The sequence below is a fragment of the Lolium rigidum genome, chromosome 7, assembly GCF_022539505.1.
Source record: "Lolium rigidum isolate FL_2022 chromosome 7, APGP_CSIRO_Lrig_0.1, whole genome shotgun sequence".
Classification (NCBI taxonomy): Eukaryota; Viridiplantae; Streptophyta; class Magnoliopsida; order Poales; family Poaceae; genus Lolium; species Lolium rigidum.
The window spans coordinates 140,432,227-140,448,270 of record NC_061514.1 but is presented as its reverse complement, the minus strand read 5'-3'; the positions used below and the strand labels follow the sequence as shown (position 1 = coordinate 140,448,270).

At 42.3% G+C, this 16,044-nt stretch overlaps 1 protein-coding gene across 1 annotated transcript; it reads left to right on the top strand.

The window, feature by feature from the left end:
• Positions 1-1,415: 1,415 nt before the first annotated feature.
• On the top strand, positions 1,416-8,707 carry LOC124677323 (ent-kaur-16-ene synthase, chloroplastic-like). The gene is made up of 14 exons (XM_047213322.1): positions 1,416-1,481; positions 3,897-3,946; positions 4,053-4,329; positions 4,443-4,623; positions 4,978-5,195; positions 5,277-5,397; positions 5,468-5,565; positions 5,647-5,861; positions 5,957-6,069; positions 6,407-6,502; positions 6,576-6,791; positions 6,890-7,031; positions 7,131-7,376; positions 8,071-8,707. The coding sequence occupies exons 1-14, from the start codon at positions 1,463-1,465 to the stop codon at positions 8,404-8,406; spliced, it is 2,328 nt and encodes a 775-aa protein (XP_047069278.1). The 5' UTR covers positions 1,416-1,462; the 3' UTR covers positions 8,407-8,707.
• Positions 8,708-16,044: the final 7,337 nt, after the last annotated feature.

Below are 16,044 nucleotides of genomic sequence, written 5' to 3'. Positions count from 1 at the left end.
CTTCCCCTTCCCGAGCATCCGCCGGCCCACGGACGGCGACGCCTTCCTCGGCCTCCGCCTTCGGGTCCACATCATCCGCCGGCACCGGCGTCGCCGCTCCCGCCACTCCTTCCGCGACAACCGCCGCCTCGCCTCCGACTTCCACGGATCTGCCGCCGCGACCAAACCCTCGCGCGCCGCCCTCCTTCGGATCCTCCACCTCCGGCTCCTTCACCGGCAGCTCGGCCTCGAGGCCGTCGCCGACCGCCTCGGCTTCCGCATTCTCCGCATGCGGCACCGCAAACGCGGCCGACGACGCCGACCCCGCCTTGCTCCCCTCCTTCTCCATCGCCGCCTTGCTACCCTTCCTCTCCATCGCCGGCAATGGATGTGGTCGAATGGGGCTAGGGTTTTCTGTCTCTCTCCTCACCTCTGCTCTTTGCCAAATTTGGGGGCGGTTGGGGGGAAATGGAAGGGGACGGAGAAGGCGATGCGGCGGGGGACCTTTCTATACTGGGAGGGGACACGCAAGGGACACGGAGGCTACCGAACGGACACGCAAGATCACACGTCATCACCTCTACTTTGCCACGCCATCCCGTACAATGCGTATAATACAAAGTACAAACTTTATACAGGGACCACCGTATCCAAACCAACCGGTATCGCGCAATCCGGACCGTCAATGTGTTTCACACCACCATTTCTCGAACGAGGGGGGGGGGACACCGGAGCACAAGCGTTACTTGTTGCTGAAGGTCTTCCGTTTTTCTCCGTGATGTCCAACCTTTTTTTGCCCATTTTTTTTTAGCTTTCTAATCTTCAGAATTCCAAGGAAAATGCCTGCATGTTGAAAGTCGTGTAGATCAAGTAGCTGCTGCTTTTGAAAACATGCACCCGAATGGTCACAAGCATGTATTGACGGATTGGCCCCACCACGATCTTGGTAGCCATACACTGACTGCATCCTCGATTCTTTATTTCGAAGACGCACATGGTCACAAGCATTGACCCGATCACAAGCTACATCTAACCCGGCGGCTAGCTGGCCCGGTCTGCAATCTCGACATATTGGTCTAAAAAATCCTAGTAAGGTGTTCCTACATCACGGCAAGTGTGCTGATATATAAACATGCAGACGCTGAACCTTGACTTTCCACCGCTCTCAGTTCCGGTGATCGATCCTCATCCTCTCCCGGCCTCACTTGCAATGTTGTCCAACTCGATCCCGAGAGTAGCAGGGGGCGCCTCTTCCGTCCTTCCGGCACATCGCCGGCAGGCGGCTAGCGGCCACACTCTCCCTGCTGCGGCGTCGGCGCCGTCAGTGTCGAAGTTTCATCGGCGACGAACGGGACACCTCTGCCTCGCCTCCGCCCGTGCTGCAGAGCACGCTTCCTACGAGGCACGCCGTGCAGAACTGTTCGGTCGCCGCCGTCATGGCGCTCCTCACCTCTACCCGATAAGCGCGAGGAGGACTAGGACGATGATCTCATCCTGTTTAGGTAAATGACCTCTGGCTTGCTACATTAGAACATTTTTTGCTAGAGGTTTCTGTGTTTGTCAGTAATCAGTTTCTAGATGATCAGAGCTGGCGTCCAGTACTATTGCCGGAAGTATCGCCCGATGTCTTTCATAATGAAGCTAGCTTAATGTTGCGCGTCATATATCACCCTCCAATTTGTACACAATAATACTTTACACCTCAAATAGCACACACTATGAAGATGTGCAGCAGTCAACTAAAACTCAGAAACCTCGGCTCCAACCGTCCACCCCAAAAGATGAAGCTTTCGCGGTACAAAAAAAAAGGATGAACCTTTCATAGTACTTTCCTGATTTTCTTGTGTAGTAAACCATATTTTTTTTTTAAATGCATCCAATGTAGAATGTCAATTTCTTTGGGCACACCCCAACGTCCACCCCGAATGATCAGCTTTCACGGTTTTAGAATACATTATGAAGATTTCATAGTTTCTTCCTATTTTGTTGTGCGTAAAATAAGCCCTAAGATCTATCACATTATGTCCAATGTAAAATTGGTATTTTTTTGGCACAACCAACTCCATTTTAGTTTGCAAACCAAAAGCAATAGCTTCTACTCATACTGATATATTAGTATTACAGCACGTAGGGCTGACAATGCACTTACATTCGCTAACTTATAGATGGGTAGGAAACAGTTTGTGCTGCGCTTATAGGCCGCTAGGGAAAAAAACATCATGGAAAGTATTTTTTGGGGAACTTTCGCTAGCTCGACACTTAGGTACCCATGTTGTTATGCAACACTTATGGCTTGCACGGGGATATACAAATTTAGGTCGTGTGGCAGGTATCCTTTCGCGGCAGACATGTTAATGAAGACACATATGTTTGTTTCATACTGTTCAAAACAAAAAAATACCATTTCATTTATATCTATTTTTCATGTGGTTCATTTCTTACATGACACCATTTCTTAATGGCATCTGTTTCATACGTCTCATTTTGCATCTAAACTTTGAAAAAAAATTTACACCGTAGTCATGCAGTAGACCCTAGATCTACCAAACTAACTACAAAGAGAGTTTTTGCGGTCAAGGAAGATCATCTTTGTTGTTTAGGAAATTCTTCCTTTGTCTCCCAGATTTCTTCGAGCAACTCATTGTTCTGCATTTCATCCTCCCTGCATCATAGCTAGACCTGCATGCCGTCATCCTCTCAGTGGATCTGAGAAGGGAGATGTAGGCTATTAGAGTAGAGAAAAATCATTAACTTGGAGAAAGCAGCAAGAACATACTTGCGGGACATGAATGCTAACAAAGGATTCTGGGTTGCTTATGTTGGGGGGAAGACACGACACTGAGACACCATGGACATCCTTGATGCCTTCACCTTGAACACCATCTTCATGAGGAGGCTGGTCGAAGTGCGGCTATCTAGGGTTTATAGTTGGGCGTAGAAAGTAGGGAGTTTATCAGTGATGGATTACAAAGAGCGCCATGGAGTGGGAAGTGAGGTGTCAATACTGCTTCAGGGGGGCAGATTGGGGGAGCGATGAGTGTTGTGAGGTTCATGTATTATATAGAAATGGGCAGTGTGCTGGTCTTAACATGACAAGTCTATCGCATGGATTCGGTGCTTAGTCCCTGATGATATCGGGAAGTGTAGCTATTGGATCTAAGGTCTATGCACATATCGGGTACTCTTAGCCGATGGGCCAAGGAGCACAGGGCTGCATCGTCGTTGAGACGGGGAAATTGAGCTACATCTTTGGTTCCCAAAGTAGTCGATCTGCAATGATGCGCCTGCACTCCTGTATCTAGGATAGGGGGTGGTCCGTGTCTTCTTCTGCAGCGATGGTGGTCAGTAGCAGGCGGCAATGGGATTCACCTAGATCCTATGGACTCAAATGTCGTTTTTCTTTCTGTTATGTTCCTTTTGTTCTTGTGCCAACACCTCTCTTCCAAATTGTACTAATGTGTGTGTTGTAAACATATGCTTATTTAATTAATGTGCAATAATCTTCTAAAAAACCGTAAGCGCGAAAAAAGGTAGTTATCTCTCCTCTGGTTTTCTCCCATTACGATGCCATGGCGGCTGTGAGCTGCTCGAGAACCAATGACGTGGGTGCTCCTTGACAATGGTGGATTCAGTGAGGTGAGTATGATGCCACCCCACCTACCAGAATGGAGGGAGTTAGTGAACATGTAGTGTGGGAAGGAGGTATGTGGCGCGGTGGACAAAGGATCGATGTGGTACAGGCCAGAAAGAAGAGTTGTAACAATAGCTTCCACCATGCGCCAGGGGCTTAAATAGCACACACCTAGAATATGTTGTATTTGTTTTTGTAATCGCGGGTTATTTACTAGTATTACATGTATGTATGAGAGCAACGTTATCTAATTGATGCTAACATTAAAATATTCTTCATCAAACAGCATATACTGAGAAGATTTTGGTAGGAGAAAATGTGAGCATGCAAAAGAAGGTATGACCAACACTTACGACTCTTGTTTCGGCTAGATGTTTTGAGCTAGTCTCATGGAATTATTGGCGCAACTAAATACAATGATGAAATGTTGCATATAATCTAGGAAAGGGTGGCTAGAATAAAGAAAGAGCTCCAAGAGCCTCAATGGTTACCATCCCCATACGACACAGCATGGGTGGCAATGGTGCCCTCGCAAGATATCCCTCAGGCTCCATGCTTCCCTCAGTGTGTTGAATGGATATTGCAAAACCAACAGGATAATGGATCTTGGGGTATCAGCGAATATAACTCGTCAAACGACAAGTGTAGTCTCTTATCCACATTGGCATGCATTCTTGCACTTAAGAAATGGAATGTTGGTCCCGAGCACATCAGCAGAGGTATGAAACATCATTAATTTACTTTTGTTGTTTTAAGGTCTCTACTTAGAGTTGTAACTGAGATAAAATGATGTACATTTACATGACTCCTTTTTTTTTTCCTTGGGTGGCAGGACTACATTTTATTGGCAGAAATTTCTCGATTGTTATGGATGAGCAGATTGATGCTCCTGTAGGCTTCAATGTTACTTTTACTGGTATGATTAGCCTAGCCATTTCCATGGGTTTGGAATTTCCCGTGAAACAAACTTATGTTGATGACATTCTTCACATCCGGCAGATGGAATTGAAAAGGTTTGCTGAGTGACCTTTATACGAAAATTATGTATATATGCATTTTTTGTTTAACTGGTTGTTAGTATGCATATGTGTGGATATGAATTGAAACTCACTAGCTGATTTTTTTATCTCACTTTCTTTTATGAAAAAGATTGTTTGTACTTTTTATATTTTATTCAGATTCTCAGACAAACCATAATTTTGAAATGGGAAATGGGGAACAATGATATTTATCTTTATATGTCAAAAGTAGAAATCATAACTTCAGTCTCATATGTAGCAATCATAACTTCAGTCTCATATGTAGCAATCATAATTTCAGTCTCATGTGAGTAACAAATTGAAAATTATTATGTGTGTCTCATACAGATTTACTGAGGATACATCTTATGGTAGAGAAGAATACATGGCTTATATTGCTGAAGGGTTAGGAGACATGTTGGATTGGAATGAAGTCATGAAATTTCAGAGGAAGAATGGATCATTGTTCAACTCTCCTTCCGCTACTGCAGCTGCATTAATATACAATCATGACGATAAAGCCCTCCAATATCTAAATTTGCTAGTTAGTAAATTTGGTAGTTCAGGTGGGGTTGTGTACCTTACACCATGATGAATTTGCAAGCTGTATACTGTTTCTAAATATCGTCCTAAATCAACATTTGCAGTACCAACAGTGTTCCCAATAAATATATACTGCCAGCTTTCGATGGTGGATTCACTTGGAAAGACTGGAATATCTCATCATTTTTCAACCGAAATAAAGAGTATCCTCGACATGACATATAGGTAATGACCGAGAGAAAAGTTAATGTATGTATATTTATAGACCTGTTAATTTACTATATCCATTTTGTAGTTTCTGGTTACAGAGAGATGAGGAAATCATGTTGGATGTAGCAACATGTGCAATGGCATTTCGTATTTTAAGGATGAATGGATATGATGTTTCCTCAGGTATTTCCTTAGGGTAGAATACTTGTGTTACAACTTTTATCTTCAGTGTTGATTTAACTCACAAGTTCCAATTTTACGCAGATGAACTATCCCATCTTGCTGAAGCCTCTGCTTTCCGTAGTTCACTTCAAGGGTATCTGAATGATACAAAATCTTTACTAGAACTACAGAAGGCTTCAACAGTTAGTGTTTCAAAAAATGAAACGATCCTTGATAACATAGGCTATTGGTCAAGCAACTTCTTAAAGGAAAAGATGAGTTCTAATGATGTGGATATAGTTCCGGTCTTCACAGAGGTGCTTGCATGCAAAAAATATAATTCAAAAATTATTGATCCTAGATTTGATTAAGGGTTTGGGTTACACTTAATTATATGCGTCTGTTATTTCAGGTGGAGTATGCTCTCAAGTTTCCATTTTATGCCACAATGGAACGTCTAGACCACAGGAGGAGTATTGAACATTTTGATGCTCAGGGTTATCAGATGTTCAAGACATCGTACTTGTAAGATTCTCATCCCCAAAAGTAGTTTGCATCTAATTAAATTAATAACTCAGGCCACAAACTCCTACGATCGATGTTCATAATTTCCAAAAAATAACTCCAACTAATGTTATTGTATCCAAATACTCCTGAGTCATCTCTTTGCTGTTCCCACAAAGAAGAAAGAAGTAATAATTGGGGTGATATAATTCGAACCTATGATTGAGCATGTACTTTTTTAGAGTCTATTTATTTTCAATTATCCGGTAAAAACATTCTTCTAAAAATGTCAAACCCACAACATTTATAATAGTCTCAATTGATTTTTTTGTCTAATAACAAGTTTTTACTGCATCAGGCCATGCCTTGCTAACAAAGACCATCTTGCTTTGGCTGTTGAAGATTTCACCTTCTCTCAGTTTGCTTACCAGGCTGAACTCGCGCATGTTGAAAGGTAAATTGTGTGTTATGTTATCAACTTATGTCATCAACTTCCTTTCTTATAGGTTTGCATTTTTTTTCAACAGTTGGGTGAAAGAGAACAGGATAGACCAGCTACAATTTGCAAGGCAGAAGCAGGCATATTGCTACCTCTCTGCTTCTGGCACCATGTTCGCGCCGGAACTATCTGAAGCTCGCATTTCATTTGCCAAAACTTCCGTTCTCATAACTATTGTTGATGACTTCTTCGATGTCGCGGGATCAAAAGAAGAAATAGAAAATCTGATATCATTAGTCGAAAAGTATAGTTCCTTATCTTGATCTCTTTGGCTGCTTTTTGTTAGGTGCTTGTTTCTTGTGCACTTGTTAACAAGTTGTATGGCTTGCTTTGTTGTCTTAGGTGGGATGAGCACCAAGAACTTCAATTTTACTCTGAGAGTGTACAAATATTATTTTTTGCTATCTATACTACAGTGAATCAGCTCGGGGAAAGCGCTTCTGCGCTACAAAACCGTGATGTTAGGAAGCACATGATAGAATTGGTGAGTTCCATATATGATCCCATCATTATGAACTGTATCATGTTATGTATTGCATGTTGAAATTCATGATTTTTATAATGAGTTAAATTGCATCTGTAGTGGATAGAAACATTGAGGTCCATGTCAGCTGAGGCAGAATGGGTGACAAGTCAGTATGTGCCGACAATTAATGAGTACATGACAAATGCAAATCTCTCATATGGACTGGGGCCTATTATACCCGCATCATTGTACTTTGTCGGGCAAGAGCTTTCGGAGTCGGTTGTCAAAGATCAAGAGTACAATGAGTTAATCAGGCTAATGAACATCTGTTGTCGTCTCCTGAATGACATTCAAGGATATGAGGTACGTATATGGATCGCTTTATGACAAAATGATTGTATCCTTGTAAACTGCGTTCAAACACATAAACATTTGTTATAGCTATTAAGAAATATGATTCTGTTCGATGTTATAGCAAGTTATTTCACATATCATTACACGTAAATTATCTTTCTAGCATGTAGCATATTTAAGTCTAGTGGACTATAAGTTCTGAGAAAATGGTTTAAATTTTTCAATGGTTGAGGCCATAGAAATAAATTTCACGTTAAGTGAAGAAAAAGATGACCAACATAACTTATTTTGTTGGACTTTAGATTAAAAATGGTGCATCAACTTCGTTTTTATAGTCGCTGAACAAATACCTCATTTGGGTCGTAGTATAATTTCAGCTACATATGGAACTGTAGCGAAACATATGCATTATTGTTTGCCAAAAAAACTGTAGCAGTCTTTGATGATATATATTTTATTAAATTAAGGGGATACATATACAAGCAGGGAGGGTAAATATACGTCCAAATAATACTCAAATATATGCATTATGGTCTATGGTATCCAGTCACACATACAGGATGGGAAATATACATCCATACAATACCCCTAGGCCTTTTGTGTTGAATTATCAAAGAGTAAGAAAACAATAATACTGACCGTTCTTGTTTAAACTCGTATGCATTTTTTGGAGATTATGACATTTTTTTACCAAATCCTGCAGAGGGAGGGCAGCCAGGGAAAAGTGAATAGTGTCTCACTACTTGTTCTTCACAGTGGTGGTTTCATGTCCTCAGAATCAGCTAAAAAGACAATTGAGGAGTATATAGCTTCATGTCGGAAAGACTTGCTGAGGTTGGTTCTAAAGGAAGACAGTGTTGTTCCTAGGCCATGCAAGGAGCTGTTTTGGAAGATGTGCAAGATAAATCACTTGTTCTACTCTCAGACTGATGGATATAGCTCCCAAAAAGAAATGGTTGGTGCAGTGAATGCCGTCATCTACGAGCCTCTCAAATTCCAAACTAGCGATCCATCTTTGACCGTTAAATCAGAACACTAAGGGTTCCTAAAGGATCACAAGCTTTCCTTGATAGGTAAATAAATATGATCTGGTGCAGTATAAATGCCCTGTCTAACTATGCGGCGGTGCAGAAGGAACTAAAATTAGTTACTTGTAAAAAAACGGTGGAGATGTGAAGCCTCGAGATGAAGGAAGAGTTGTCCCATGTATAGGTCCAGTTTTTCTTGTGTAACAGCTGTGCCCATTCTCGGCGATGTACTTGTTCATAGTGAATTTTGATATATTAATGGGGAAGACTGAAAGATGTGGCAGTTGCATGTTCTCTATAAACGGTGTAATATATTTCCCTTACAAGTCTTGATTGTTCCGTGATCAGTTGACAAGCTCTGCTGTATCTTGTTCTTGCTTGTTCTGTCTGATTTTTCACAAAGATTTCTTGTATTTATTTCCTCCTACAATCCTAGTTGTCATCTTCACTTGTGATCTGCAGGTGCTTATATGATTCTGCTATGTGCTAAAGCAGTTATGCTTAATCAGACTGCTAACTTGTTAACGAAAACAAATTGTGCAGAACAAGATGAAAGTTAAAGGGAAAACGAGCAGCATCCTGTAGTACTCACGAAAACTGCAGTGCATTGTGGCCTTAATAAAAAATAATACGATTGAATCGACAAAGTCGCTCATCGATCAATCTGCAGTCTCTTTGTGCCCAAGATGATAAATCAAGATTCGATAATGAGGAGCAAATGTGGGTAGTCACATACTTGGGTCATCTGCCAGTAGCTGTTGAATGTCGTAGGAGGCGTGGGCAAGCACGGTGTCCGGCTGGGAGCAGACGCCGGCAGCCTGGATGGACTAGTATTCAGCGGAGCGCCGGAGCCGCAGGCGTCGTCCATGGCCAGGCCCGCACCGTCGGCCTCGGCTCGCACCACAGCGCCTGCCCGGCCTCTGCCTCATCGACCGAGGCAGCGGCGGCATTAATCGGGAGGTGGGCAGCGGCTCAGAGGAGGAGCGGCATCTCCCACAGACACTATCTTGCATCCGTGCACGAGGGGATTCCCAAATAGAGCTGAGCTGGGGCGGCGCATGCCTGGAGACTGGAGTACCGTGGTTGCCGGAGGGACGATGTCCGCGGGGAGGCGGGGACGGAGGCTCCGGCGGCGGGGTATTTTTTTTCCTCTTGCAAATCTGACCTTTGACAAAACTAATGCATCATCTTGGCACAAATTCGGCTGCATCCTCATTAGCGTCCAAGTTGAGGTTCAGATTTCGAAATAGTTTGTCGAGGGATCAGATGAGGCATTAATTTTGCCCCAAGGTTATATTTGTCAAAAAAAACCTTGGTTAAAAGGAGGGAGGTGAGAGATCGGGACAAGGATAAACGATTCCAAACTTGATAGCGGATACAATATAGGATATGGATGCTAAATTGTCTCTAGATATCCGTATCTCAAAATTATTTAGAATTATCCAATGGTCTTGTCCGAACAATCTGATTTTGATCCAAAATATTAAAGCTAATAGAACATGTGTAGTAGTTAATGAGCTGCCGACCATTAAACAATACCCAATTTCTATTACATGCTATGGCACTCTGTAGTCTTACACGGTGCTCCCCCGTCCGCTCCGTCCGATTGAAATCGTGCGTCCCAGATTCTCCCCCCGCTAACGTCCAAATCGTGGCTTTTTTTTTCCCCGTCGAGAGAGCCGTTTCTCCTCATTCTTCCCCGTCGCGTCTCTTCTCTTCACCGTCTCCGCCCCAATCCTTCCGCTCCCGATCTCCACCGCCGTATCTGGCTCGTCGGCGGCGAGTTCCCCTACCAAATCGTGTAGTAGCATCCGATTGTCGAGTCGTGTAGCAGCTCGGTCGGTGCGGAGAAGCAGATCGAGGCGTTCCGGTGCGGCGCGGCGCTTGGAGGTTTCGCTCGGCGGCGCTGCGGCGCGGCGCTTGGTGGTTCGTTCGGCGGGCCGGGCGGCGGCGCGGCGGTGCGGGGGCCGCAAATCCGACCGGTCCGTGGAGTACATCGTCGAAGGAGAGCATCCCCGTCGGTGAGTTCCTCGTCCATGCGTTTTTACTGTTGTTTTTTGGGTTCGATTTCGCTCGTTATGTAGGTCGATTTCCCCTCGTTTAAGCTTCTTCTCCTCCACTTAGGAGTCAATCGGAGTATCGTACGTGCTGTTGCCTTCAATTAGACGATTCTTCGCGTTTTACTTACGTTCCTGGATGCGCTAGGTTTTAGGCACAGAGGAGGTGGATGTAGTTTGTTTGCTTCATTTTTTGTTATTTATACATCCTTGGTCTATTTATCAGTAATTTGTAAATGCTCTGTTGGATTTATTGTTCTACACACGCCATGTGATCATCTATTTTAGGCACAGAGGAGGTGGATGTAGTTTTTTTGCTTCATTTTTTGTTGTTTATACATCCTTGGTCTATTTATCAGTAATTTGTAAATGCTCTGTTGGATTTATTGTTCTACACACGCCATGTGATCATCTGTTTTAGGCACAGAGGAGGTGGATGTAGTTTTTTGCTTCATTTTTTGTTGTTTATACATCCTTGGTCTATTTTAGCAGTAATTTGTGAATGCTCTGTTGGATTTATTGTTCTATAAATGCCATGAGACTTGTAGTTGCTGAACCTCGTAGATGATTTTCTACAAGATGTAGTAATTGTTTGCAGGATGTAGTATTTATTTGCTGAGGTTCTTCATATAGTAATTTTTTTGCAAATTATGTGAATTGCATGTAACTTTGTTCTATATGACTTATTCTTTTTTTCAAACCATGCAGTATGATGGCAGTCATAGGAATTCATGATATATACATCCTGTACAATGTTCATGTCCATGCAAATGTGTTGTATAATGTTAAAAATTGTCATATAATTGCCATATACTTGTTGTTTATGTATGTATATGTTTTGACATATTGCTTCGCTTTTTTACTTTTAGGATGTAAAAAATAGTAACTGTATACATTTGCTTTTTTACTTTTCTGATGCTTATGTTGTATTTTTTTATCCAGTGCATGCAAAATGTATATGGCACTATATAATGTATTTTTCATAATTATTTTTTGCAGGTGTAATCATTTCCAGTCATTTCTACCAATCATGGTATGAATGTTTTGCCTACATATCATATGTGCTTTTCACTCCATGATGGTTTTTCCCTATCACAGCTTACCCAGATGACTAAACAGTTACATCTTCTTTTTTGTAGAAACCTGAACATACTCCAAAGAGTTCAAAACCTGAGAAATCAAAGTACAGCAGAATGAGGAACAAATTGCACTTAAAAGCAACTGTGCAGGGTGATGGAGGTGATGAAACAGGGGTGATACCAAAGACAGATGTTGTTGGAGACATGCCAAGTGCATCTTTGCCATCTGCTGATCTGGAAGATATAGCTGTTGATGTTGTTATCGATGATAAACATGTTGATGAGGATAATGATCAAGAGGGGATGGTTGTTACTAAGAAGAAAAACCAGGTACTTCTCCATCCATAATATTTTTTGATTCTCTATGATTATGTTGGAGTGAAAATTTGTTAATTAGTCATAGGTCTGACAGGGTTCACTACTTTTCTTTTGCTGTTTTTGTCAGAGTTCTCTGTTCAATCGTTCATCTCCTATGAAGATTGTTCGTGTCTGGAAGGGCATGACCCTAGAACAGAAGGAATTGATTTCTACATCAGTTTTTGCTGACATTGCTCAGATGAAGTGTTCCAAGCTTGTGCCGGAGCTTTGCCGCTTCCTAATGTCTTGTTTTGATCCTGTAAGATCTTTGTCTGGATTTTGGAGGAAGAGGAATAATCCCGAGTCAATGCTCGAGTCGGTTGTCGGAGTTTTAGGTGTCCCTGTTGGCAGCGCTGATGTTCCTTATCACCCAAACGTTGACGCCACTTGTTTGGTTTTGAAGATGTTTGGTATTCACAATGGAGTACACCCAAATGTTTCAACTGTCGAGAAGGAGCTTGGTCCAGAATATCCTGCAGATGATTCATACATGAGGAAATTTGCAATATTCCTTATTAGCTCAGTCTTTGCTCCTACTCTTCGGGATAAAAGTTAGTCCTAAATGTTATCCGTCGGTTGTGAATATACAAGACATAGGTACTTTGAAATGGGCTCAGTTTATTGTTGACATCATATGCCAGACTGCAAGTGCAAAGGATAAGAAGAATTGGTTCAAGGCTTGTATGCCTTATCTCATGGTCAGTATTCTTTTCGTATCTTAACCTCTATCTTAATCATGTTGAGGACAACACTTAGATGTTGATTCATTGGAAACATCTTCAGGTCCTATATGTTGATTTTTCTTTTTTGAATGTGCTTTGCAGGTCCTATATGTTGATTCATTGGAAACAGACGCTCTAGATGTTCCACATGATGGAACTCGTTGTTCAGTTTGGACAAACAAGATGATCACCACTGTATGTGATTTGGACACACGTAGTGATGGTTCATTTGGTGCCTTACCGGTACGTTTTCGTCATTCTAATTTTACATTTCGTGTATTGTTTTTTCATCTCTCAGCTAAATGTCCCTTAAATTAATTTTTGTACTGATATTCTTCCTTTTTGCAGTTGAAAACTTGCTTCAGGGTTAATTTATCATTGTTCATTTCTGAACCTTCGCAAGTTGACATGTTTATAAAACGCCATCTGACCGGCAATCACACAGAAGAGGTGAGCAAATAGTTGCACTGCAGCATTTTTTTCCACCCTAATGTTCTCATCATATGTTCTTAAATAGCTTCTTAAACATGTCTATCATTTTTTGTGTCAGCATTTGTTCTTTTTTCGCTAATACTGACAAGAACTTATGTTTTTTCAGTTGGTAAGATGTATATTTCTTTTTGATGCGACATAAAACTTATGTTCTCCATTTTATTTTTTTCTACACATGTTTCCAGGATATTGTGAATTGCAGAAAGGCTGTCGTAAGCATGTACACTACTTTCGAAGATGGGTTGGTTACATTCATTCGCTCTCTGGGAGGTAACGAAGGCACAACATCAAAACACAATCAAGAAGAAGTGCCATGCAGTAAGAAACAGAAAAGGCGAAGAGTTACTCGTGCTCCAACCAAGGAGGTGCTGGGAGGCCACAAGGAAAACCAAATTCGAGTCACATGCGGACATGATGGATGTTGACAACGTTGTACCACAAAATGCGAGATGAAGTGGCCGGTGATGTGGCAGACCATAATGCTCGGGAAGATAATTTGAACAAGAGCATTCTTGGACAGGAAGTTCCTTTACATGAAGATGCTTGTTTGCTTGGATGATCAGTTTGTACATCCACGGTCAAGTAATGTACCTCAATGTACTTGAGCAAGCAACCCCAAATGCTCTGAACCAGCTGCAGGTTATATATGGTTCTGCCTCTCAACACACAACTTCCAGCCAAAATGCACAGTCCAAAGATCAAGATTATGATGGTAGTGGTACCAAGTTTGTGTTAATAGGCAGTTCAACAGGGAAAAAGAAGTCTGTGTCATTTGATATACAGGGAGAAAACCCTTTCCAGCAACCAAAATTGGGTGAAGACACTGTAGCTTCTCCTTCAGAAATAGTTCAGCATAGTCCATCTGTTAGGAGACCAGTGACCAGGTCAATGTCTCCTAAGAAGCCGACAATAACTTCTCAAGGAAGTCCTCAACAATCCGGAAAGCGAGACTAGGCTTGCTACATCTGAATTGAGGGCAAGTAGCATCAAATCAGACATCATCGAACATGAACCAGTCAATGTTTGTTTGCAGAAAGGTTCATCCTCTTATTCTGTGAACAACACCAGCAATATAGTGTCAGAGCATGAAGCCCGGAAATCTCCAGTTCTTGTCGAAACAGAAACACAGAGGAAACGCAGAGACTTAATTGATGATTGTCCAAGCTTTGATCTTGGATTTGAAACCCAAGTTAACCAAGAACCGTCAAACCATCTCGACACAAAGGAGGAGGAGCTCATTGTTATATCTAGTAACGAGAGTGGCGACTCGTTAGATAAGATTTATGCCACGGTTGATATTCCTTTGAGGACTCCTCACAAAGATCGGTGCCAAGTTCCCGTTGTTACATCTGTTGGACCCAGCAGCTACACTCCTGTTCTCGAAGCTCACAGAAAGAGAATTGTGAAGCCAGCCGCAAACCAGAAGTCGCCTTTTGTACGAAACGATAAAAAATCAGTTGCAACAAAATTTGCCAATGATGTATACAGTAGAGTTTGTTCCTATGGAGGTCAAACTGAAGATGCGGTGAACAAGCAGAAAATCATTGACTATGGATCTTTTTTATCTATCTTTGGGACTTGGCTGATTCTGTTAGGCCCGGTGAATGGCTAAGCAATTCAACTTGCCAAATAGCACTACATGTACTGTCAGCTGAGTTGGCGGAGCAAAAGAAGCATGTGATGCCCCTAAGGCTCGCGGTTAGTCACATACCACTTCTTTTTCACTTTTCTGTTCATGTATGTGCCATCTCTGTTTTCTGAATGCTTACACTTGCTCTTTTTCTGCACGTAGGACAAGCTTAGGAACGCTAATCGTATTCATGACCGTTTCGTGAAGAAGCAATTTAAATTTGATCCCGAGTGTCGCCTAGACCATAAAGAGCAGTGTAACTTTTTTTTGCTTCATGTTACATGTACTATTACTCACAAACTACCATCACTACTTTTTTGTACTAACACTGAAATACATGTTTCTTTTGTTTGTTATGGTCTTGTAGATATCATTTCCAGTGCTCCAAGACCTAACACTAGATATTAAACAGTTCAATGGGCATTACTATCTGATTGTGATGAATGTAAAGGCTGAGAGGTTTGAGGTGCTGGATTCTCTCAGAGGAAAAACGGACCGGGCTTTCACTAAAGATGTAAGAAACATTATTGGATCAATCAAAGGATTGTGGGCTTCAAACTATAGTGAATCCAACATTGACATTCAAAAATGGCCTACTGAGTTCATCGACTGTCCAAAGCAGACTACATCGTAAGTGCAGAAATATCCTATCTCTTCTTTTTTTGATTTTACATAATACTTTTATCTGCCCATTGTTCCAGAGATTCATAATACTTTTCTCTGTCCATTGTTTCAAGGTACGACTGTGGGTTTTTCATGCTAAAGTTCATTGAGCTCTGGAACGGAAGGAACATTCTTGGTCTAATCAACCCAAATGACATGCCAACCATTAGGAAGCAATCACTACAAGAAAAGTTGCCATGGCCGACGAAGTTGAAGTCGCGCCGTGGTTGCTGGTGTACCATGGCCGACGATTTTGGTCCCTCCGTGGTGCATGTCAAAACTTTTTTTTCTCGTTTTTGAGGCCACCTAGCCCGACGAAAGCGGCCAAAACGTCGCGTATGGTGGCCCGGGACGTGGTGCATCGCGAATTCTCGGGTTCGCCGGCCGAGTCAACGCAAATCCGCACCGCCGAGGGATGTAGGGCCCGTGGTTGGCTGGTGTACCATGACGGCTTGATTTTGGTCCCTCGAGTGGTGCATGTCAAAACTTTTTTTTTTTCTGTTTTTGAGGGCCACCTGAGCCGGCTGACGGCCAAAACGTCGCGTATGGTGGCCGGGACGTGGTGCACTCGCGAATTCTCGGGTTCGCCGGCGGAGTCAACGCAAATCCGCTTCGCCGCAGAGGATGTAGGGCCCGAGATGGCAGCCTC